Raw genomic sequence first — 25,697 nt, 5'->3', positions numbered from 1 at the left:
ACTAACACATTAAATTTACGATGTTTTTCTGATTTCTGTCCCTATCAGTTTGACATCTTCCATAGCTTGTTTTGTTTGTTCATGATGCTAACCTCAGTGCGTACATGACTGGTTTGTGGTTAGCTGTAGCTTGAAGTGTACGTGCTGTGTTTTCCTGCGTCTGTGTGAAGTGGGAGTAAAATGTGGTAAAATAAAAAAGAGGTGTGACATTATAACATAAAATAAATGCTTTACTTCTGATGTCAGCTCTTTATAGATCAGAAATAAAACAAAGAGTTTTACCTTGTTTTTGGAAAGTTTTTGAAATGACAGACATACAGTATTATTCATAAAGAGACCTGTGCCTGAGTATTGCGTTATTTATTTATTTATTCATTATATTTTTTTATGTAGACAGGCATGCAACCTGCAGCTGCTTTGACCTCTTTGGCCTACATCCTGCATGGGCTGATCCCGCAGTAATACATCAGTTTTTCTTCCAAGGAACTGCCTCAAAACAAGACTTAAACAACCAGGCAAGATAAACATATATGAAGCTGAAGTTTGTTATTGCATCACATTTTATGAAGAATTATGTACAACATACGTGTTTAAACTTGAAAATATGCAGTTATTACTGTACCTCACAGACCCTTTTGTTGGTGTAATTTCCTGTAGCCAGGTAATTAAGTCATGTTAAATAATATTTCTGATAAAAATCAAAAATCAAACTAACAAGCACTTTTTTTTGGATACTGGCAAAAAAAAAAAAAAAAAAAAAATATTTTTTTGAAAGAGAGTTGTGTTTGTTTATTTTCTGTTTATTTATTTATTTATTTATTTATTGTTTATTGCCTTTATTATTCAAATTTAAATTTTAAATAAATTATAAATAACAAAACCATTCATTTCTCTCTCTCTCTCTCTCTCTCTCTCTCTACTCTCTGAAACTCTCTCTCTCTCTCTGCTCATCTCTCTCTCTCTCTCTCTCTCTCTCTCTCTCTCTCTCTCTCTCTCTATATGTATGTATTCAGATGCCTCTAAGTACTGTTTGAATTTTTTTTCTAAATTGAGCAGTTTTTTCAGGCTCCTGAGTGTAAGTTCTATGATAAGAGTGTAGATTCTCCTATGTGTAGATTTATATGATGTCCAGTAATGTCCAGTAATACACACACACACACACACACACACACACAATAGATTTTTACAATAAACTGCACAGGCCAAACCACATGCTTATTAAAAAAGCAATCATTTTATATAATTTGTTTAGTGTTGTTTGAGTTGTTTCTTTATCCTACATATCCATAACTAAATGGTTAGTAGCAATTATTTTAATTTATTTTTATTTTTTGCCTGCAACTGGTTTTTTAACTATGGCTAAAAGTGAATTACCAGTGGTTCTTCAGTTCTTCTTCTTCTTAATTATTATTGAATTATGAATTATTATTGAACATTTCAATGAGGTAGTGCTGTTCTGATACTATTGTCTGCATGTTGTGGAATATGGATTGACCCCAGCAGAAGAGTGGTTGCTTAGAGCAACATGAAGAGGAAGTTCAATGCCTTGCCAGTTCTGCTGAAATAGCATGTTCTCACTAGATTCTGTTTCCTGGTGGTGTGTGGTTTCACACTCACACATAAACACACACTCATGCTCTCTCTCTCTCGCACAAAACACATTGATAACTCATTCCAGATGCGAGTTCTTTACAGAATTGTGTATTTGTGGCTGTGGCCTATTTATTTGTATATTTGTAACAAAATCTTCATATACTCTTCTCACGGACATGTGCATTGTACACATATATTTTAACTTATTTTATTTTACTACTAGTTTGTAAGAAGAACCACTCTGCGGAATGCACCTGCCCCCTATTGGAAAGACTGCAAAATACATTTAGGAGAAGTATGTTGACTGCAACAAACCTATGTGGAGGTAGTATAGCAAGGCACGTACAAATTCATTGTTTGCATAACATTCAAAATTGCAACTCAATTTTGGTTGAAAAAATAAAAGTAGAATCTTAATGAACAGTTGATGGTTAATGAATTCATAAATGTCTGAGAGAGAGAGAGAGAGATTCCCAAGAATTTTGTAGCTATGTGAAGAAATGAAAACTGTGGTCATTTAATTTTTATTTGCATATATCTAAAGCTCATCTGAATTTGGTTTTAGATTATTTGCCATGATGTCTGAACCAGTTGTCTTTATACAGTAATGTTGACATTGTTTTTCTCGTGGTGAAACAGTGAGACAGCAGACTGCGGTTTCTCTCACAACCTTGAGATCAATCAATTTGAACTGATGGTTCAGCTGCTCATTAGAGCCCCCTTATGGCCACTGCTGATATTGCATCTACTCAGACAACAGACCTACTTGTTCCCTCTCAATTCCAGACCTCGCGACTCCCCGCTCTGCATATTTTGCATGTCTCTCTTATTCAACACACTTGATTCAGATAACCAGCTCGTTAGAAGAGAGCTCCATGCATGAACTGTGTTCCATTTGACAGGGCCCTACACAGTGTTCATTACTCCCTATTCCCCAGTTGTCTTCACTTCGGAACATTCATTCATGGATTTGTGTTACAGCACTGCCTGCAGCTTCCTCACACAGTGACGAAACGTACTAGAGAAGTGTGAAGTGTGACATACCTCTATAAATAATTACAATTTAAATTAATCTCAAAGACTTTACAGTTTTTTTTTTCCAACTGCTTACACGTTTTCAAAGTCTTGCCTCTTAAAAAAAAAAAAAAAAAAACATTACACACAAATTGCACACACAAAATGCAAAATGCCTCACATCTCTTGCAGAATGAAGCACTGCATTCAAATATCACAAAAACATCTCAAAAGCAAACATTTGTCTTATGTTACCTTTTCCATAATATTATATTTTTGTATATATCACACACAGTTATTCAAAACCTAAAGCTCTTCTTTCATGGCCTCCTATGTACATTTCTGTACAAGATTGAAATTACTTGGCACAGGGATGTTGAAAAATTCACGGTAAACACTTTTTTTACTATAAACATTTGTGGTTGTGAATGCAGTTTTACACAGTATGAAAGATAAGAAATACATCATCCGTGTGTATATGTGTATTCATAGGCTTATTATAAAACCATGATTGTTTGGTGTTAAGTAAAGCAATGAGTGTTTGCGCATGTGAGGAGTTAGTGTGAGGCACTGATGAATTAGTGTGCCATTTTGATTGGTTGTGTTTGAAAAAGGAACTCAATATACTTCCTGTTCGATTTTTGTGTGTTATGTTTTCCAAAAGGTGCTTTATGAAATTAGTGTATGGATTGGTGTGTGGTTCTGCTGTTTGAGTGTCAGGTTTCAGAAATTGTGTGACAAGTAAAGATTTAGTGATTAAGCAGTTGAAAAAACTGTAATGCCCTTTGAATGGATCATATTTGCTCCTTTTGAACTGGAATCATGATAGAATATCCTGTGAGGTCCACTTTGCAGGACACATAAGGTGAAATAGAACAAACGTCTGAAGTGATAAGAGATACATGCAAAAGGCGAGGACTGGAATTTAGAACCACTGCTCTAAAAATCACAATTTGCAAATTCTACTATTAAAAACTTCCTTACTTAATGCATGCACGTACAGCACTTATGAACAGATGAACAGCAAATTAAGTAATAAGTTCCACCGTTTACAACTAAATATAATTTTTTCCCTTGATAACTGGTGATGTCAATACTACAATACTACATGTGTGTGTGTGTGTGTGTGTGTGTATAATTTTATTTTATTTTATTTTTTTGTGAGAATAATCAAGAATTTTGGTGTGTCCCTATCTGATTTGTACTGTCAGTATATATGAGACACTTTACTGACCTAATTAGTGCCATTAGTATTCAAACTGAATCATTTACTGAGAAAGTCATTTAATCTGTAATTCTCATTCCCGTCCAAACTGTAACAACATAATTTTCTTATATCCTGCCTAAGCTTTAAAGAGTGAGAACCACCCAAAGGAGGAGACACAAATGAGCAACAAATGAGCTTGCATGTCCATTAAGTTTGCTTTCTAGCAATGCATAAATTCATTCACCCCAAAATTAAAATACTGCCATACTGATTCTGTGACTTAGTTTCTTGTGGGTGAACTTTCCCTAACTATCAAAAACTATCAAACTGAGCATGTAGTTTTGGCTATAATGCAAAATTAGGGCTTTGACACAAAGACTACAGTCAAGTTGTATGGAAAGCATAGTGATCTGATCTGATAATTCATTACTTCATTCACTGGGAAAAATTTACATTAAATGTTCCCTGCTGGTGCAATGACCTGCCCAACTCAATCCAAGCAGCTGAGACCATAGCCATCTTTAAGAATCGGCTAAAAACACATTTCTTCCATCTTTATTTGACCCTTTTGCACTCTGTATTCTAATTCTATTCTTAAAAAAAAAAAAAAAAAAAACTTGCCCTTTTTGGACTTGCACTCTGTTCATTTACTAACTGCTTGTTTTCTTTTTTTTTAAAAAACTGGCTTGGTCCATTCTTTTTCTATTCTATCTGTTTTCTTTTTATTTATTATATAATTTTAAAAAAAAAACCTTGCTATGTGTACTGCATTAAGCTAACTGATACTTTTCATAGCACTTACATATCATTGGTCTTTTGTTTATTTTGATTGCTTCCACTGTCCTCATTTGTAAGTGGCTTTGGGTAAATGCATCTGCTAAATGTCTATATGTAAATGCAATGTAAATGTAAAATGAGATATTGCTGCAGAGGAAAATGGAAATTAAAACCTGCAGGATAATTATGCTTAATAGCTATTAATTGAAATCAAGGAAGGTTATACTTATCATTCATACAAAAGTTACCTCCATTAATTTACTCAAATGCATGTGTCCAACCCCTGATCAGAAATTAGGCAAATTATGCATTTAAGAAATAGAGACTGGACACATAATTTGACTGATGGCATAGTATTATCGCCAAACCTAACATTTACAGTATGAGTTTTTCTTTTTGTTTGTCCTGCTGATTATGGTTTGATGTTTATGATGTAAATTGCACTTAATCTTACATTATCATTCCTTCCATTTATGCTTTGTGATTTATTTGCGATGTCATTTTTAGGACAGTTTTGATTATGGTGGTTATGTGGCAGTTATGAAATTTAGGATTAAACAGTTTACACACCTGTGGTGTGTCCATCTGTCTGTCTAAAAAGACTGAGTTTGGGTGTGTAAATTACAGTTAGCTGACCAACACGGAAATAATTGATTTTGCCAACATTATCTTTGATATAAAATGTATCTAGATTCAGATGTTTGGCATGTCACACTGCAGAGTACTAAACATTTACAAATGTTTTTAATTCAAATTCTTCTTCTTATTATTATTATTATTTAATGTATGTTTGACAAGAAAATACTATTTTAATGTTTAATTTAATGTGTTACTTGCCAATTGGTACATGCCCTTTCCTTGTAATTAATTATGAAACTTATTAGCAATTTCTGAGTGAAAAGTTTTTCTACACCACCAATAAACGGGTAAATAAGGTAAAAATCTGTCTTGTTTACTTACTGTAAAAAACAAATTAAACATGATCTCTCTCAAACTTACATGTAGTCAATAAAAAGATTAACATACAAAAAGGCCTTTTATTAAATGCATGCAGTTATATACTGTATATATACAAGTATAAATTATGCTGATACAGTGTATGTACGTGTGTGTGTGTGTGTGAAATAATTTATATGTGTTTGTTTTTGTGTTTGTTTTTTTGTTTGTGTGTGTGTGTGTTTTATATTACAACAAGAAAAATAAATTTTCTAATTTTTCCATTTAAGGATATTTCGATATTTGTATAGGAAGAGAAGACAAAAATACTAAAATTAAATGTTTTTATTAACTTCATTCATGAAGTCCCAAGCATATTTGAATAGATGTAGGGTGGCGAATTTGAAAAAGCTGTTTTCATTTGTTTACATGATGACTTCACTATTATTCTAAAATGTAGAAAAGAGTAATAAAGAAGGAGTAGGTGTGTCTAATCTGCTACTGTATAGTTAGACATACTGTAGGTAAACGCTTATGTGCTCCTTTATGCTGGAATTGCTCAATTACAGCTCTGCCTGTGATTATTATAATATCAATTATCTATCAGAATAATTGCACTAAGCCGTAAATTTGCACCATTACAACTTGTTTGTAAATGAACCTGTGTGATTCATCTATAATCCTTTCATGAGGAAGTGAAATAGTACAGGCACATGAATTACTCATGTGGATGGGTTGGGAATGAAGTGAATATATACCAGACTAAAACACAGAGAAGTGTCACAGCGCAAGAAGCCTTGGTTCCAGCCAGACTTGCTTTGTTTTAGTTATTTGAGTTTAACTCAATTGTTACTCTGTTACCAAACAGGGATAAAAACCTCTTTAGATTCAACATCACACCGGAGCAATAACCGCAAACATGTAAGTAATCAACTAAAAACAATCAAATATGCTTTCACAGTTATTTGAAGACAAATTGAATTGTATGCAGTTGATATACTCGGTGCAACTTTAACCACTTAAATGACATCTAATATCACTCTCATTCTTTCTTTTTTGCACCCCACAGCATGTCTATCGTAAAGTATGGCCTGAGCAACAACTTCTGCAACATCGGTCGTTTCCCAGGCATTAAACTAGAGTCGGACAGTTTCTGGAGTGGGTCTGGCTGTGTGCCGGTCTACAGTAACCCCTGCGTTAAACCTGTCACCAATCCTTGCGTGAAACCTGTCATCAATCCTTGCGTGAAACCTGTCATCAATCCTTGCGTGAAACCTGTAGTCAATCCTTGCGTGAAACCTGTAGTCAATCCTTGGGTGGTTCCTTGTGTCAACCCATGCAACAACCCTTGTGCCATCCCTTGCGACTATGTGAAGCCGCGCTGTGATTATGACTGCAAGGAAGTTGTCCTCAAGGACTGTGCGGATGACTGCCAGGTTGTGCGCACCTGCGAAGGTAAGAGTTGTAGATCTTTTGCCTGAGCTGCATTTTGTGAAATTTGTCCATTAAAGCTCCTAATGGATTGGTTTTCTCAGATTTGGTTCTGCAGGTTCGTAGTGTTGACCTGATGAAATTCTGGAAGTGTCAGAATCGCCAGGAGCATCACACCAGTTGTTTCCACAGTGATCACCTCATTGTCCGTAGAGGACAGTGTTTCCAGATGTGGATTGAGCTTTCCCGGCCATTCAATCCAAAATGTGATCAACTTCACCTGGAGCTGAGACTTGGTCGGTTAAGTCATCTTGTGCTGATTTGATTCTAAGACCCTCACTGTTATTTCCAGTGTTTGTTTTTTTTGTATCATATTTTTATATTTTCTGTTTTCATTTTAATTTTAGGTAAAGTAAGTAAGGTTTTTGTAATTCTGATGTGTTTTTATCAATTGTATTACTTTACATTATATGTCTATTATTGTTTTTATTTATTGCAGTTTTTTTTAGTTATTTTACTTCAGATTAGAATAAACAAAAATTAGAAATGCAACTTTGACAACTAGCTGAAATAAAATAAGTTCTTTATATTTTATCTCAGTTCATGTATATTTTCTTTTCTTTTAAGTAACAAGAATGTTTTTAATAGTTTAGTATTAGTTCATGTTATTAATCCTGGTAATTTCTTGTTGTTTTTATTTCACAGGTAATGTTCCATCAATTTGCAATGGCACTCTGGTGATTGTTCCATTAGTGGATGAAATCAAGAAATGCAATTGGGAGGCCAAGATTGTCGAACGGGTACAAAATCGAATCAAACTGTGTGTGTACTCCCTTCCGACTGCTTGTATTGGACGATACAGCCTCACCATTGTGACTTGTGGCCCGAAGGGCAGGGCCACCTCATCATGCAACCCTTCCAATGACATTTACATGCTGTTCAACCCCTGGTGTAAAGGTATGTATGAAGAGGGAGAGAATACAATATATATTAGACTTAGGTTTTTGAACCACATCACAATGTTCCTTCTTAACTTCTGAAATTCCATGCAGAAGCATGTTTTACAAAAATGTTGAAGATTTAAGTCAGTCCCACATTTTAATTAATTTTTAGTAGGGAACTAGGACACAGAAACAAGATTAAATCTGCATCATAGAACGGTACAGAGATTTCAAGTTCACAGAAGGAATTACTTAAAAATACAATGGTTTAAAAAAAAATGTTATCGGATAAAAAAAAAGCATGTCTCTCAAATTTCTTTGTGAAGAATGATACTGGAAAAAGGAAACAAAAATTAGAAGGAACATTTTTTATAATCAGTAAATGGCTGTAAAATTGAAACACTCTCTCTTTACTAGATGACTCTGTGTATCTGGATGACGAGGCCCAGAGAGTTGAGTATGTGCTGAATGACGTGGGAAAAATCTACTATGGAACTAAACATCAGATCGCTTCCAGAACCTGGAACTTCGGTCAAGTAAGATCCAAACTTTTTATTAATGCATGTCAAAATAAGAAAAAAAGGACTTGCAGTGCTGGAATACAAGCATAGCGCAATCTTTTTTGTTTTTTATAAACCACAGCAAGCACCTTAGTATATAATTTCTCTGATTCTTAGTTTGATGAAGGAGTTTTGGCTGCATGTTTCTATGTGTTGGAGAAGAGTGGTGGCCCTTGCACTGGATGGGGAGATCCTGTTAATGTAGTCAGAGTGATATCTGCCATGGTGAGTCTCGACTTCTTTCATTGGCATGTCATAAAACCTAATAAACATCCATGAAGACAATGTGTGGCAAGAGAACCGATAATCATTTTTGGCTGTCTCACTTTCACAGATTAATGCCAATGATGACTGTGGTGTGCTGGTGGGTAACTGGTCAAACTGCTATGGAGATGGAACTGCTCCAACATCCTGGTGCAGCAGCAGTGCCATCCTGAAACAATACTACAAATCTGGTGGAATACCTGTCAAATATGGACAGAGCATGGCCTTTGCTGGAGCCACTAACACACGTAAGAGTTCCTGCAGACTGGACAAGGAGAAAAAGTTTTGAGAAAGTGATTGTAGATGCAATGCATGTATATTCTTCTCTTTCTCACAGTGTTGAGGTGCTTTGGCATTCCTGCTCGTCCAGTCACAAACTTCTGTTCTGCTCACGACACTGATGTGTCTATGACAGTAGACATTTATCTTGATGAGAACTACGATCTGATCGATAACTTGAACCATGATTCAATCTGGTAAGATTCTGTAGAAACCTTTCATTTTGTACTTTAACATCACATTTAGTGTCTGCTATAGTACCATCATGGAATATGCACAAAAGGTTGTCTTTATGCAAAAAAAAAAAAGACTTAGGAAATCCTACTTGTCATTGCATTATGTAGTTTATGCAAATTTAAAACATCCTCCCGCTTACTCTAATATGAATTACAGTTTTTTTTTTTTCAACTGCTTACAAAATCTTTACTTGTCACAAAATTTCTAAAACCTGACACTCAAACGCCAGAACCACACACCAAGCCTGGAAAACCATACACTAATTCTCAGCCTATGACTCCATTTTCAATTTCATAAAACACTTTTTGCAAAACAACACAATTTCCTATGCACAAAATCTAACAGGAAGTATCTTGATTTCCCTTTTCAAACACAACCAATCAAAATGGCTCACTAATTCATCAGTGCCTCACACTAACTCCTCACATGCGCAAACACTCATTGCTTTACTTAACACCAAGCAATCATGGCTTTAGAATAAGCCTATGAATACACATCTACACAACTACACATGGATGATGTATTTCTTATCTTTCATGCTGTGTAATACTGTATTCACAACCACAAATGTTTATAGTAAAAAAGGTTTGGTTTCAATCTTGCTTTCGTGTTTACCATGAATTTTTCAACATCCCTGTGCCAAGTGATTTCAATCTTGTACAGAAATGTACATATATGAGCTCATGAAAGAAGAGCTTTAGGTTTTGAATAACTGTGTGTATATGATATATCCAAAACTATAATATTATGGCAAAGGTGTTTGCAACATAAGACAAATGTATGTTTTTGAGATGTGTATGTAATGTTTTGAATGCAGGGCTTCATTTTGCAAGACATGTGAGGCTTTTTGTGTTTTGTTTGTGTAATTCTTGGATTTGTGTGAAGTTTTCAAAATGTGTGTGTACAGACATTGTTTCTCTGTCTCCTCTTCTATCTTTGAATCCATTCACAAATATTATGCTTCTTTCTTTCTTTTTCTCTTCTATGTAGGAACTACCACGTGTGGAATGAGGCCTGGATGATTCGACCTGATCTGCCACGTGGTTTTGGAGGTTGGCAGGTGGTTGATTCCACTCCTCAGGAAACCAGCCAGGGCTTCTTCCGCTGCGGCCCAACCTCTGTTGCTGCAGTTCGCAGTGGGCAGGTTTTCCTCAAATATGACACACCCTTCGTTTTTGCGGAGGTATGAAAATGCTTTGCAATTTGAACATTTTAGCATATACTGTAGGTTATTGCAGTTATTCCTGAAACTTGGATCTTTTTTTCAAATCCTCACATAAACACCACGTTATGGGAATATATTATGAGCTATGAACTATTTGTACTGTAGGTGAACAGCGATGTAGTCTTCTGGCAGCGGACAGCTTGTGGAACATTCGCTGTGATCCATGTTGACAAGAACGCAGTTGGTCACTGCATCAGCACCAAGGCTGTTGGCTCAGACAAGCGTGTGGATATCACACACCACTACAAACACCCAGAAGGTGAAAAGTCATGCACATCACTTAAAAACTCTTTCAGTGTGAATAGTTGTAATTTTACCTCCACTTCCAACATCCGTCAGGTTCAGAGGAGGAACGCCATGCTGTGGAAATGGCCCTTCGTCATGGCTCCAGAAAATGTGTATACCCACTGCCCTGCGCTGAGGATGTAGTCTGTGATATCACCATGAAGGGTGACGGACCATATGTGGGCAAGGATGCCGTGCTCTGCATAGCTCTGAAGAACAAATGCAGCTCACCTCGTAGCGTCACCCTCCACAGCCAGGTGTCCGCCACATACTACACCGGAGTCCACAAGGCCTTGGTGAAGAAGGACCAGACATGCTTTGAGCTCAAGGCCAGTGAAAGTAAGAAAAAATTATTCAGAGCTTGAGATACAAACATGCAAAAATCCATTCAAATTCACTGCAAAACTGATTTTGAACAAAATTGTATAAGTCTTTCAAGAATGAGCTGCATGAGCTCTATATGCTCTGTATGCTTCTGTAGAAACCATAAGAGGTTCATTAAAAAAATGGTAATAAAATTAAAAAACGAAAATCATTCAAACAACGGTTCTCTTCATAAAAGATCAATTTGTTAGCTTTCATCCAAAGACCATAAATCTGTTCTTAGTAGAGAGTAGGTGAGATTCAGTGTTTATCTCTTGTCCATTTTTAGCCAAGGTTCTGGAGTGGTGCCTGCGATATGAGGATTATAGGAAACACCTTGTGGATCATTCAACCATGATGCTCACTGTCGCTGGACGGGTCACTCAAACCAAGCAAATTGTGGCCAAATGCTTCAACTTCAGACTGTGCACTTCAGATCTTGTTATTACTGTGAGTTTGAAAAACCTGAAAGCTATACTTCACCATCTGTTATGGATGAAACTCACCCAGTTTAGTGGAATCATTTAATCCTAGGCCTAGAAATGAATTAAGAACAACTGATTATTAGCTGGGTGTGGAAAATGGAGTCTATTTCATAACTATTCATAACCTGAATGGTATTAATGCAGACTGTGATTTTCCCTTTCAGCCTGGATGTGACTGTGTGGTGGGCAAAGAAGTGCCAGTAAAAATCACATTCCAGAACCCACTGCCCTGTGTGCTGAAGAACGCAGTTTTCCGTATCGAGGGCCTGGGAATGAAGCACTGCAGATCGATTAACTATGGGTAGGAAATGAATCTGATTGCCTGACTATTAAACTATACAAAATAACAGGACTATTGTTCATTTGAATTGGTATAAAGTTAAACGTCTTACTATCCATCTATTTCTCAGTGACATCGCAAGCCTGGCCTCAGTGAACCTGACTGAGACATTTATTCCTAAGTGTCCCGGGCCTTACAAACTTCTGGCTTCGCTTGATTGTCCTCAGCTGACTCAGGTGCATGGATTCACCGACGTTGTTGTCAAGGAAAAGTGAAGAAGCTCTCAAATAAGCGGAGGAGCAGAAAGCTTTCAGCATGCTTTTACACATGGATTGATTTGCAGAGTTAAAAAAGGGGAATTTTAGTTATGTAATCTTTAGTTGAACCAAAGGGTGCATTTAATCTTGGAATCTTACGTTTAGAGGATGATTTATGCCAGACATTGTTTTATGGGAGTAATATTTTGGAATATGCGATAAATTTGTAGGTTCACATTTTTTAAGAGAGATTGCAAATATAGAACCATTCTGATCATTCACAACTTCAGCTGTTTCATTTTTTATGTAGTCAGCCTAACCAAATGACTGTATGTTGCTGTTTAATGATTTATTCACACCTTTTAGCTGCACTGATAATCTGTCCTCCCTGATGCATCAATAAAAGTTATTCACTTGCAGTACTATTTGCAGTGTATTTGTGATGTGTAACTATGAATCTGTGGATGAAATGATCATGACATCATACAACACCACTATGATTCTTATTAGGCTGTTGTGCATTACAGTATAGATAGATTTATGTTTATAAGGTGATAGTTATTTATTTCAACAAAGTTTAAACTTCATTCAGTAAGTCAGTTCTTTGAACATGTAACAGGTTTTTGAAAACACACCCTCACATGAGTAATGTACACTTCTAAATCCTGGGAAATGTTGCATAATATAGAGAGAAAACAGTAAAAATACTAGAGGTGGAATAATGAGGAATATACTTGCTAGGTTAGTGGCATCAAAAGCAAAAGTTTCCCATACAGAAGAAAATAATTGAATGAATGAATGAAAATTAATTTAAAAAAAGATCCGTCCAAAATGCATTTTAAATATATGCTGAATATGTTGTAAACTGTAAAGCTATAAAATATATTTTTGATTTAAATGTTATATACCAAAACATATTTAAAATGTATTTCAGTATTTCAGGAAAATATATTTCCAATCTTTCAGTATCCTATGTAGGCTTTGTTCATCATTTATTTTTATTCCAATGTGTTATATGTTAAGACGTATTACAGTATAGACAAAAAAAAATTAAAAATTTCCTTTAATGTGATGTGTGTGCATGTGTGCATGATATTATATTTTTAAATGTAATAAACATTTTTTTCTATTTTCTAAATATTCAAATTTGTAAAATATATTGGTAGAAAATATATAAGAAATAAATATACTTTGAAAAATATTAGAATAGATATTTGGCCTTTTTGTATATTCACAAATATTTTCAAATATATTTGAAAAAAAATTATATATATATATATATAAGCTATGTTCCAATATTCTAAAAGCAAATTGACCAGATGGCAGGTCTGGACGAGTCATCCAGGCCTCATTCCACACGTGGTAGTTCCTGCATGGAAGAGAAGATGAAAGAAATAAAAACACATAATGCACATTCAGAGGAACTCTTGGTTACAAATGGTAATGAGACTTACCAGGTTGAATCATGGTTCATGTGATCGATCAGCTGGAATTTCTCATCCAAATAGATGTCAGATGTCAAACGAACATCAGTCATTAGCAGAACAGAAGATTGAAACTGGAATCAGGAATTCCCAAACACCTCAACACTACAAGAAAGAGAAGAAGAATATAAGTGCATTATATCTACAATCATTTTCTCAAAACTTTTTCTCCTTGTCCAGTCTGCAGGAACTCTTACATGTGTTGGTGACTCCAGTAAAGGCGAATTTTCCTCCTGGACAGCAGTTTGATTTGGTTGTTCCACCATCTTTGCCCCCCAGCAGTCTTTTCTGAATTCTTCCACTATTGTTGTCATGGGTCATATAGAAACTGATCTAGTTTGAGGTTCAGGTGAAGCTTGTCAAAACTGGGATTGAAAGGATGGCACAGATCAACCCACATACTGAAACACAGTCCTCTGCGGACGAGAAGGTCAACTTTACTCACCCGGAGGACAGCATCTGAAAAAAAAAAAGCAGAAAAGGATATTTCAAAATTATGCATTGCAGGACAAAGATCTATGACTCTTACCATTGCCTTCACAAACTCGCTTGCTTGTGCAATTATCCACGCATTCCTTGATGATGACTTCTTTAGTCTTATAATAACGGCGTGGAGTGACAAAGCCGTAAGGATTAGTGTATGGAGTAGAGCAAGGATTAGAGCATGGAGTAGCACATGGAGTAGTGCAAGGAGTGAAATATGGAGTAGTGCATGGGTTTACACAATGATTTACATATGGGTTTATGTAAACATTTGCCCAGCGGTATACAGATAGGTTTGTGCAAGGGTTAGCACAAGGGTTTGCACATGGGTTGGTGCAAACTGGTGTGTAGCTTGCTCCTTTCCAGCTGTTCTCTGACTGCAGTTTAATACCTGGGACACGGCCGACGGTGCAGAGGTTTTTGTATAGGTTGTTGAAAAAAGGTAAAAAGGATTGTGAAGGATGAATAAAAAAGTTTCAACATTATCATTGTTTGGTCATGCAAGTTCACGTGGATCATTCATAGTTTAGCATTTCCCCAGAATATGTCCATCTCCACCCCATCCGCATCTCCTGTGAACAAGAAGAAAGGATTTTCGGTGAGTTACGTGTTAATTTCAATGTTCTGTTTCAGGGAATTAAGTCAAATTAATATCTTGTGTGTTTAATTGTTGTGGACTGATTGAGATGTACAGTAATTGAGAAATTCCAGAGTAAGGAGAAAAGGCTTATTTATAATGATGACAAAATACCAATACCAAACTACTTTAATTCCCATATAATGCATTTGTTTTATGTATATTGTAAAAGATAAAAGTTTTTTTTTTTTTAATTAACTTGATTTTATATCATTTATTATTTCTGTATATTTTAGAGAGTGTTTCACTAATTGAATAAATTTCCTGCTTAATTAACATTCTCTCTAGGTTTTGTGTAAATTAACTAAAATTACATTGTGGTTTGTATATAAAAGTGTCAGTTGTACTGAGGTAAAAATAGATTACAGAACCAAAGCTGAATTAATTATAGTAATCTTTTTATTTTTAATTACATTTTAGGAAAAACAGACATGTTTTCTGAAAATTATCTCTTTCCAATTGCAAAACATTATCATCTGCTACCTAAAGTTTTAAAATCTTTCTTTTGGAAAGCAGTCATAGCCTAGTTTTTACTAATGCACCTCATTTTTTAGGGCACATACTGTACATGTACATGCCTTTGCAACTCATCATCACCATTTGCTTTTTAGGTTAACATAGTAAGTGTTGATGCACTGGGTGTGTACTAGTCCTACTTAGTGTAATTAGTAATTGTAAAATTAATGTATAGTTTCATATCTTGCATCTTTGTTTTTAAATATGTACTAATTTCACTTAAAGGGTTAGCTCACCCAAAAATGAAAATTAGCCTGTGTTTTACTTACCCTCGAGGCATTCTAGGTGTATATGATTTTCTTCTTTCAGACGAATCCAGTCTGAGTTATGTTAAAAATTGGAAGAAAAAAGCGGAACTAACGTCAACTAGTGGCATACATTCATAATAAAAGTCCTTCCACTATAAACACACATAGGGAATTTAGAACAGCTGCCCCAAAATTAGCATAGCTAATATGTCTAAAAATGAATTCTCTAGTCATTGGAGTCTGTTTCACCTCCATCCGGAAGTGCCGGAAGTCTGACAAGTTTGGCCACAGGTCATAGGTATAGGCCAGGGGTAGGCAACGTCGGTCCTGGAGTGCTGATGTCCTGGGGTTTCTCCTAAAGTCCACGATCATCAACACAGTTTTGAGCATGTTGAGCTACAGATTGTTAAGACTGCACCAGACAGCCAGCTCCTTAACCTCCTGTCTGTAAGCAGACTCATCACCGTCCTGAATGAGGCCGATAAGTGTGGTGTCATTTGCAAACTTCAGAATGATAGTGTTAAAGGCCGAGCTGAAGTCCACAAACAGGATCCACACATAAGTCCCTGGTCTGTCTAGATGTTGCAGAACATAATTCAGTCCCAGGTTGACTGCATCATCCACAGATCTGTTTGCTCTGTAGGCAAACTGCAGGGGATCCAGTAAGGGTCCAGTGATGTCCTTCAGGTGGGCCAACACCAGTTTTTCAAAAGACTTGCAGGCCTGTAGTCATTTAGTCCTGTAATTTTGGGTTTCTTTGGGATGGGGATGATGGTGGAGCGTTTGAAGCATGAAGGTACTTCACACAGCTCCAGTGATCTGTTGAAGATCTTTGTGAAGATGGGGTCCAGCAGGTCAGCGCAGGATTTCAGACAGACTGGATTAACACAATCTGGGCCTGGTGCTTTTTTCCTTTTCTGCTTCTGGAAGACCTGGCGCTCCTCATCTTCGCTGATCTGAATTGCAGGTGTGGGGGATAGGGGGGTTAAAGGACGTGTGAATGGTGTGAAAGGTTGTGTGGAGAGGTGTTCAGGGCAGGTGTGGGTTGTATTTTCAAACCTGCAGTAAAACTCGTTCAGATCGCCTGCCAGTTGTTGATTCTCCACAGTGCTGGGGGATGGTGTCTTGTAGTTGGTGATCTCCTTCAGACCTTTCCACACTGATGCTGAGTCACTGGAGGTGAACTGAGTCCTTAGTTTTTTAGAATAATTTGTCTTTGCCACTCCGATCTCCTTTTCCAGTGTGTATTTGGCCTGTTTATACAAGACATGGTCCCCCTTCTTGTAAGCATCTTCTTTGGCCTGACAGAGCTGAGTTTTGCAGTGAACCACGGTTTGTCGTTGTTGTTAGTTAGATGAGTCCTGGTAGGAATGCACATATCTTCGGATATGATATATGAAACTGATATATGATGTTACAGTCTCTTTGAGCTCATCCATATCGGTGGCAGCAGCTTCAAAAACACTCCAATCAGTGAGGTCAAAACAAGCTTGTAAATCCTGCTCTTTTTCATTAGTCCATCTTTTAACAGTCCTTAATACAGGTTTAGCTGATTTCAGTGTCTGCCTTTAGGTTACATTTACATTTACATTTAATCATTTAGCAGACGCTTTTATCCAAAGTGACTTAAAAATGAGAACAATAGAAGTAATCAGACCAACGAGAGAACAACAACAGTATACAAGTTCCATGACAAGTCTCAGTTAGTCTAGCGCAGAACCCGTAGCAAGGTTGTTGTTGTTTTTTTTCTTTTTCTTTTTTCCTCCAAGAATAGGATATTCAAGAAAAGGTAAGTGCTAGTATTAGTTGGTCAAGTGCTGGCGAAAAAGATGAGTCTTTAGATGTTTTTTGAAAATGAGTAAAGAGTCGGCTGTTCGAATTCTAGGTCAGTATAAGATGAACCAAACAGTGATCAGAGAGTCCTAAAGCTGCTCGTGGGACACAGTGATATGAATTCTTTATTGGGGTGTAACAGTAATCCAATATATTACTGTCTCTGGTGAGACACATAACGTGCTGTCTGTATTTTGGCAGTTCACAGGAGAGATTGGCTTTATTAAAGTCCCTGAGAATGATTAAAACAGAGTCCAGGTATTGTTCTGTGTCTGTGATCTGATCAGCGAGTTTCTGTAAAGCTGAGCTCACGTGCGCTTGCGGAGGAATGTAAACACTCACGAGAATGAACGAGTGAAACTCCTGTGGCAGTCAGTCTATCATCGATCTGAGAGGATCTCTGACAGGGTTCCTCAATGACCTTGATGCCAGTAAGAATGCACACACACTGTGAACACACACCCGGAGCAGTAGGCAGTCATTTATGCTGCGGCACCCAGGGAGCAGTTGGGGGTTCGGTGCCTTGCGAAGGGCCATAATCTCTTCCCTTTCCTCATTTCCTAGCTGCTGGACTGCTGCAGGAAGGATGATATTCCACTGAGCCCATTTGTCCAGGATAGCATAGGTCGAAACAGACCTCTTGCCTTTCCACAGCAGCACTAGAACTACTTTCAGGTAAGCACGACCCATCAAACTAGGAGAAGTAAGATATGCTCGTTTGTGAGATGTTGTCAGCAGCATACTGTTAGGACCATCCTGGGCAATGTAATGCAGGACTCTGAGTATGTATATTACCACAGTCCCTGCAGGGCTTCCTCAACTTACATTCCTCCCATTTATGACTTGCATACATTTACAGCATCTTTTGACTTCCTTTATCCACTTTAGAATCTGATCAGGTGAGCGTTAAATGTGGTCATTATTCAACAACACACATTAACACCTGAAGAAGTAGTGGAGCAAGTGGCTGGTGAAAGTGAATGTAAAGTGGAATAGTGGAAACTATTGTCAACTGGTGGCATGCATTCATAATAAAAGTCCTTCCACTATAAACATACATAGGGGATTTAGAACAACTACAGTTACTTTTTATTTATTATATCCTAACATATCTACACAATAGCAATAAATTATTCATAATTGACTTTCACTAATTCCTCTTTCTCATCTTTTAAGTTTTAAAATTTTCCTTCTAAACCATTTATATACATTCAGGTGGTTATAATTAAACTAAAAATTGAGAGGCCACATAGCATTTAAGGACTGGATTTACAAAAAAAAAAAAAAAAAAAGTAAATTTTAAGAAGTTTTCTTAACATTTCAACATTGATGAATTTGAATTATCACTCGGTGGGTTATTATTTTAATCATGTATTACTACACCTATGGAAGACTTTTGTCCTTTAAACACATTAAAATGCACAAATTCAGGTTATTTCTTTTTTTTTTTACATGTAATGCTGGATTCCCAAACTCTTTTGCTCAGCCCAACATCATTCACCTAAAAAAATTGTTTTGATTTTACATTTTTATGATTTGGAAAAGTTTGAGGTAATGTAATGTTTAATGCACTTCACGTTGTTAATAAATTAATAAACAAGTTAAAAGTCAAAAGTAGTGTGATTTTTTATATTTCCTAAAATGTGTAATGTAATAGATTAATGGACTACATTTAGCAAGTACTCTACCCAGCACTGAATATCAGTATCTTTTCATTGGTCCAGATATCCTGTACTAGTTATAGACTCATAACCTCATCAAATAGAATAATTTATTCATATTTTTCTAAATGCTTAGGCAGCACACAACAACAAAACTAAATTAGGAAAATAGTCAACAAATCTTTTTCAAGGCATTTTCAAAGATTTTTAATCAGCTTTTACTTATGTCAAGATGATGAAAGCTTGCAGTTCTTTAATGAACACAGAGATTTCAACTTTAACATTAGTGTTTTTTAGGTGATGTGAAACAAAACTGTTAATTCAGTTTGCAAATCAATCATGTGAAGCACATTGCAATTTTGTACTGCTGCATTTAGTCAACAGTACTTTATCTCCAAAAAAAATTTCCTCTTTTTATTTTGTATTTTTTTTAACAGTGCTGTTTAACAACAATGTTGGCGAATCCATGCACCTGAGTGAGCTGAGAACAATTGAATGATGCCAGAAGTTTCTGTGGGCCGTGACACTTGGGAATAAACTTCTCCGTCAGGCACACTGTGGCATGTCCTGCAATGTCACTGTGAAAGAAAGAAAGTTGATCTTATGCTACTATATAAGTTTTACATTATTTGCATTTTTTATATTAAATCATCACAAATGGTTTAGCAACAGATACTGAGTTTAGTATTATGTTCAGCAATCATAATTTATATAATTAATTGAAAATTAAATAGAATAATGCAAAAATAATTAATAATTTATTGAGCAAATAATTCAATTAATTTTACCCATAGTTGACAACTCTGGGCTGCTGCAGTCCAAGACCCACAATGCGAAATACAGTGTTCTTTAGGGCACAAGGCAGTGGATTCTGGAAAGTGATTTTGACTGTCACTTCTTGACCCAAGACAGCATCACATACAGGCTGAGAAGAACCACATACAAGACACAATTTAGCAATAAATGATTTCAACGAATCAAAAGATTAAGAAGTTGAACAGTAATTTCAAACTCACAGTGATAACAAGATCTGGTGTCCGCAGTCTGAAGTTGTACTGGGTCGCCAGAACCTGCTTAGTCTGAGCCACGTGTCCAAAGAGGTTGAGCGTCAGTGAGGCGTGATCCACCAGGTGTTCCTTATACTCCTCATAACTCAGGGTCCATTCCAGTGGTCTGCCTATTGTGGGGAAAAATGACAAATACTGAATGAATACTCAGGTCTCTTTACCCATAAGCTACATTGTACCAACTGGGTGGTCTCATCTATTGCATCTGTTACAAAATATTGTAATTTCTCACATTCAGAGGCCTTGAGCTCAATGCATGTGTGGTCTCTCTTCAAGAAGGTCTTCCTGACTCCGGTGTAGTACATGGCTGCAGCCTGGCTGTAGAGGGTGACGCTACGAGGTGAGCTGCATTTGTTTTTTAGATTGATGCAAAGCACAGCATCTTTGCCCACACATGATCCATCCCCTTTCAGGTTGACTTCACAGACAACATCCTCAGCACAGGGCAGTGGGTATGTGCATCTTCTCAAGCCATGACGAAGAGCTGTTTCCAAAGCAGTGCACTTCTCAGAAGAACCTGATCAGTGAAAGTAAAAGGAAAATTTATAGAGGAATGAAACACAGGAGAGATGCCAACCTTCATCATTCGTATAAGCACCATGTTGCTGAGGGCTGAACCAGATGTTTTAAGAGACATGCATGTGGATTTTACCAAGTGGGTGTTTGTAGAGGTCTGTGATGTCTATACGTTGATCTGAGCCAACAGCCTTGGTGCTGATGCAGTGACCTACTACATCCTTCTCAACGTGGACAACACCAAATGTTCCATCACATTTCCTCTGCCAGTAAACTTTATCATTATTCACCTAGAACACACAGAGATAAACCGGAATCATAAGTTATATGTCATTATAATTGCTGTATGACACAATGAAGGACATACTTCGGCGAAAAGGAAGGGCACATCATGCTTCAGGAAGACCTGCCCACTGCGGATCGCAGCAACAGAGGTTGGGCCGCAGCGGAAGAAGCCCTGGCTGGTCAGTTGAGGAGTGGAATCAACCACCTGCCAACCTCCAAAACCAGATGGCAGGTCTGGCCGAGTCATCCAGGCCTCATTCCACACGTGGTAGTTCCTGCATGGAAGAGAAGAAGAAAGAAGTAGAAACACATAATGCACATTCAGATGAACTCTTTAGGACATCACAAATGGTAATGACACTTGCCAGATTGAATCACGGTTCATGTGATCGATCAGTTGGAATTTATCATCCAAATAGACGTCAGATGTCAAACAAACATCAGTGTCATGAGCAGAACAGAAGTTTGAAACTGGACGAGCAGGAATTCCCAAACACCTCAACACTACGAGAAAGAGAAGTAGTATATAAGTGCATTACATCTACAATCATTTTCTCAAAACATTTTCTCCTTTTCCATTCTGTAGGAACTCTTACGTGTGTTGGTGACTCCAGCAAAGGCTGAGCTCTGTCCATATTTGACAGGTATTCCACCAGATTTGTAGTATTGTTTCAGGATGGCACTGCTGCTGCACCAGGATGTTGGAGCAGTTCCATCTCCATAGCAGTTTGACCAGTTACCCACCAGCACACCACAGTCTTTGTTAGCAATAACCTGACAAGGAGAGATGATTAAAATTTTATTTTGAATCCAGCAAGCTTAACGAAGAACAAATCTGATTATTTTAAAGGCATACCATCATGAAATCAGGTTGTTGATACGAAGAAAATGAAGACTCACCATGTCAGACACCACTCTGGAAATGTTAATGGGGTTTCCCCATCCTGAGCAAGGTGTACAGCTCTTCTCCAACACATACATACATGCAGGCAAGATTCCCTTCTCAAACTAAGAATCAGAGAGTGGAGTGAGGAAATTGCATATTGAAAAATGTCATGAGTCCTGTGCATGAAAATTTTGTTATAGAGTAAAGCTTGTTCTGTTAGAACTATATCTCAGATGCTTTAAGAGAAATGGAATGTGAAAAGACATTTCAATCAGAAACCCCAATAGGTTCCAACACTTTTAGTGCACACTCTTGTTACATATGGGGTTACTTACACACTAGAAAAATAATTTTCCTGTGACCCTCTATTCCCACTGAAATCAGTGAATTCCCAGCTTCTCTCTGATATAATGTTAACTCATGTATAAGCACTTTTGTAATTTATGAGTGAAATTTTTGGCTCTTACTTGACCAAAGTTCCATGTTTTGCAGGCAATCTGATGCTTAGTTCCATAGTAGATTCTGCCCATGTCATTCAGCACATACTCAGCTCTCTCTGCCTCCTCACTCAGGTACACACAGTCATCTGATAAAGAGAACATTGAACTTTAAACATATTCAGGTTCATGATAATTTTAAAGTGTAATGAAATGTATACCTTTACACCAGGGGTTGAACAGCATGTAAATGTCATTTTCAGGAACACAAGGTAAAGTGAATCTGCCTCCTGGACAGTGTGTCACGACACTGAGCTGGTATCGTCCAACGCAAGCAGTCGGAACAGAGTGCACACACAGTTTGATTCGGTTTTGTCCTTGTTCCACAATCTTTGCCCCCCAGGAGTCTTTCTTGAATTCTTCCACTATTGGAACGATCACATAAGTTCCGTCCCGAATGGATGGGATGTGACCTGTAAGACACACAGAAGAACAGGCGATTCCAGTGAGGGTGAAATGCTGGTTCAGCTTCTCACATGTTCCTCCTCTACATACTGTATATGTCCTCTGTTGTCATGGGTCATATAGAAACTGACCTAGTTTTAGCTCCAGGTGAAGCTTGTCAGAACTGGGATTGAAAGTACGGCACAGATCAACCCACATATTGAAACACTGTCCTCTGCGGATAATGAGATGATCATCAAGGAAACAATGTGTGTGATGCTCCTGACGATTCTGTCCAGTCCTGCATTTGAGAAGGTCAACTTTACTCACTCGGAGGACAGCATCTGAGAAAAATGAAAAGGAAAAAAAAAGCAGAAAACGTAATTAACAGATCAACACTGAGTTATTATGAGTAAGGATCATTCTCTTCATGCATTGCAGGACAAAGATCTATGACTCTTACCATTGCCTTCACAAACTAGTTTGCTTGTGCAATCATCCACGCATTGCTTGATGATGACTTCTTTAGTCTCATAATCACGGCGTGGAGTGTCGAAGCCATCAGGATTAGTGTATGGAGCAGAGCAAGGATTAGAGAATGGAGTAGCACATGGAGTAGTGCAAGGAGTAACATATGGAGTAGCATACGGAGTAGCGCAAGGAGTAACACATGGAGTAGTGCAAAGGTTAATGCATGGGTTTACATATGGATACATGTTAACATTTGCCCAGGGGTTTACAGATAGGCTTGTGCAAGGGTGAGCACAAGGGTTTGCACATGGGTTAGTGTAAACCGGTGCATAGCATGCTCCTTTCAGGCTGTTATCTGCCTGCAGTTTAATACCTGGGAAACGGCCAACGGTGCAGAGGTTTTTGTAAGGATTGTTGACAAAAGGCATCCTGTGCAAAAAGGAAAGTAGACTTTGAAGGCTAAATAATAAAACATACAACATTATCATTGTTTGCTCATGCACAAGTTCAGGGGATCATTTAAAAAAAAATCCCTGAATATTCCAGCCTTTAAATCCATTCAGTTAGGGTTTGTAGAACTTACTTCTCAAGCTACATTTATTAGACAGCAAGATAAATAATGTTAACTGTTTTCTTGTGGCTTATTTAATATCCATAAAACCAATGAATACGTGCAAATTAAAACCTGATAATAAGCATGAAGTAAGATCAAGGTTGATTACTTACATGTTTTTGTAACTGAAGAGACAAGTTGATTTCCTAAAGTGAACAGTAAGTCCTGCTTTATCCAGCTCATCTTTCAACTGCAGCCCTGGATATATATATACTCAATTTCCATATCCACCCCATCCACATCTTCTGTGAGCAAGAAGAAAGGATTTTGGGTCAGTGACATATGTTAATTTAAATGCTCTTTGTTCAAGGAGAGTAGGGTCAAATTAATGTCTTAGTTTAATTGTTGTGGACTGATAGAGATGTAATTAAGAAATTCCAGAGTAAGGGGAAAATGCTTATTTATAATGATGACAGAATGCCAATGCCAAACCAGTCATGGCAGAGTCACTGGTTTAATTCTCATATAATGCATTTTCATATGCATGTTGTAAAAGGTACATTAAAAAAAAAAAAAAAAAAAAAAAAAATATATATATATATATATATATATATATATATATATATATATATATATATATATATATATATATATATATATATATATATATAATCTGAATTTAAGTAATTAATTATTTCTGTATATTTATTTATTTATAGAGAGTGTGTTTCACCAAATTAAGAACTTGCCTGCTTAATTTCCTGGTTAATGTTAATTCCAGGAACATTAATTAACAATGTATAGTTCTAATTTAAGGTCATGACAATGATTACAGAACCAAACATTTAATTAAAATAAAATGAATTCAAGTTGTTTTTATTTTTTTAATTAAATACATTTTAGGTTAAAGCAGACAAGATGTTGTTGGAAAATAATCTTTTTGATTGCAAATACATCAGCATCTGTTACTCAAAGTTTTAAAATGTTTCTTTTGCAAAACAGTCATAGCCTAGTTTTAACTAGTGCACCTCATTTTTAGTACAGTTTCTGAGTTTCAAATAATTACCAAAATGCATAGCAAAAGTAAAAAATTAAATGTGACACATATGGTGTCATTAATTAGGGTATTAGGGCAACATCACTTCTCTTGAACTGCTAACTGGACACATGAGCCATCATTACCATATGCAATTCAGGTTTGCATAGTAAGTGTTAATGCACTGGGTGTGTACTAGTCCTACTTAGTGTAATTAGTAATCGTATAATTAATGTGGTTTCGCATCTTCCTCTGTCTGCATCTTTGTTTTTAAATATGCACCCATTTTTGAGTCCCTTTATGTCAAATATTTGTTCGTTGTTCAAGTATAACAGGTTCTGTTGTAAACGGATACTGTTTAGAGGAATGACTTCAGAAGGACATGTTGAGACCAGATTGTGTCCAGGTACTTAATTGTTAGACTTAAGTAATGCTATGACGAGTTACAAAAGCAAAAAAATATATGTAGTGAAAAGAATTGCTGGTTCCTGTAAAAAAAAAAAAGAAAAAAAATAATGATCATGCTTTCACCATAATGCATCCAGAGAACTAATAGTTTACAGTTGACTGTTCCAAGAACACGCTTAAAATTGAAATAAGACCATGCCTTTTCAGTGGCTGCTCCACAGCTTTGGAACAATTTGCCATTCTACATAAAAAACTGCACCAACATACGCTGATTTTAAAACTCTTCTTAAAACTCATTTATTTACTGTTGCATATGGTCATATGTAGGTGCAGTGGTATAATTGTTGTGTATTGTTTGTTGGTGTGTTCTATGTTTACTTATTTAGGGTACTTGCTTAAACTTTGTACAGCACTTTGGCCAACAGCTGTTGTTTTTAAATGTGCTTTATAAATAAATATGACTGTGAACAGATACTCTCATCATGCAGATCTGCAATGTATGCCTACTAAGGAGTGTGTTTTATCCAGTACAAAACTTTATGTGTTATAGCTCACCACACTTTTTTTTTTTTTTTGAGCAGACAATAGCTTGTGATGG

The 25,697-nt window shown here is 36.6% G+C and overlaps 2 protein-coding genes across 2 annotated transcripts; one reads left to right on the top strand and one right to left on the bottom strand.

Moving 5' to 3' along the window:
• The first annotated feature begins 6,279 nt into the window (after window positions 1-6,279).
• Window positions 6,280-12,559, top strand: tgm1l3 (transglutaminase 1 like 3). The gene is made up of 14 exons (XM_019074942.2): window positions 6,280-6,448; window positions 6,597-6,982; window positions 7,063-7,254; window positions 7,664-7,915; window positions 8,317-8,435; window positions 8,577-8,684; window positions 8,794-8,971; window positions 9,061-9,199; window positions 10,230-10,422; window positions 10,570-10,723; window positions 10,804-11,088; window positions 11,402-11,562; window positions 11,762-11,898; window positions 12,008-12,559. Exons 2-14 carry the CDS (start codon window positions 6,598-6,600, stop codon window positions 12,150-12,152), a joined length of 2,448 nt encoding a protein of 815 aa, XP_018930487.1. The 5' UTR covers window positions 6,280-6,448; window position 6,597; the 3' UTR covers window positions 12,153-12,559.
• Window positions 12,560-19,392: 6,833 nt separating this feature from the next.
• LOC109057716 (protein-glutamine gamma-glutamyltransferase K-like) lies at window positions 19,393-23,530 on the bottom strand. Its single transcript, XM_019074946.2, has 13 exons — window positions 23,095-23,530; window positions 22,784-22,975; window positions 22,409-22,660; window positions 22,218-22,336; window positions 21,765-21,872; window positions 21,461-21,638; window positions 21,230-21,368; window positions 20,947-21,139; window positions 20,716-20,869; window positions 20,296-20,580; window positions 20,013-20,173; window positions 19,785-19,921; window positions 19,393-19,574 (listed from the first exon to the last, which is right to left on the bottom strand). Exons 1-13 carry the CDS (start codon window positions 23,528-23,530, stop codon window positions 19,427-19,429), a joined length of 2,502 nt encoding a protein of 833 aa, XP_018930491.2. The 3' UTR covers window positions 19,393-19,426.
• Window positions 23,531-25,697: the final 2,167 nt, after the last annotated feature.

The sequence above is a fragment of the Cyprinus carpio genome, chromosome B23 (genome assembly GCF_018340385.1).
Source record: "Cyprinus carpio isolate SPL01 chromosome B23, ASM1834038v1, whole genome shotgun sequence".
NCBI lineage: Eukaryota > Metazoa > Chordata > Actinopteri > Cypriniformes > Cyprinidae > Cyprinus > Cyprinus carpio.
Note: the sequence above shows the minus strand (reverse complement) of the source record. Positions and strands in the feature narration are given on the sequence as shown.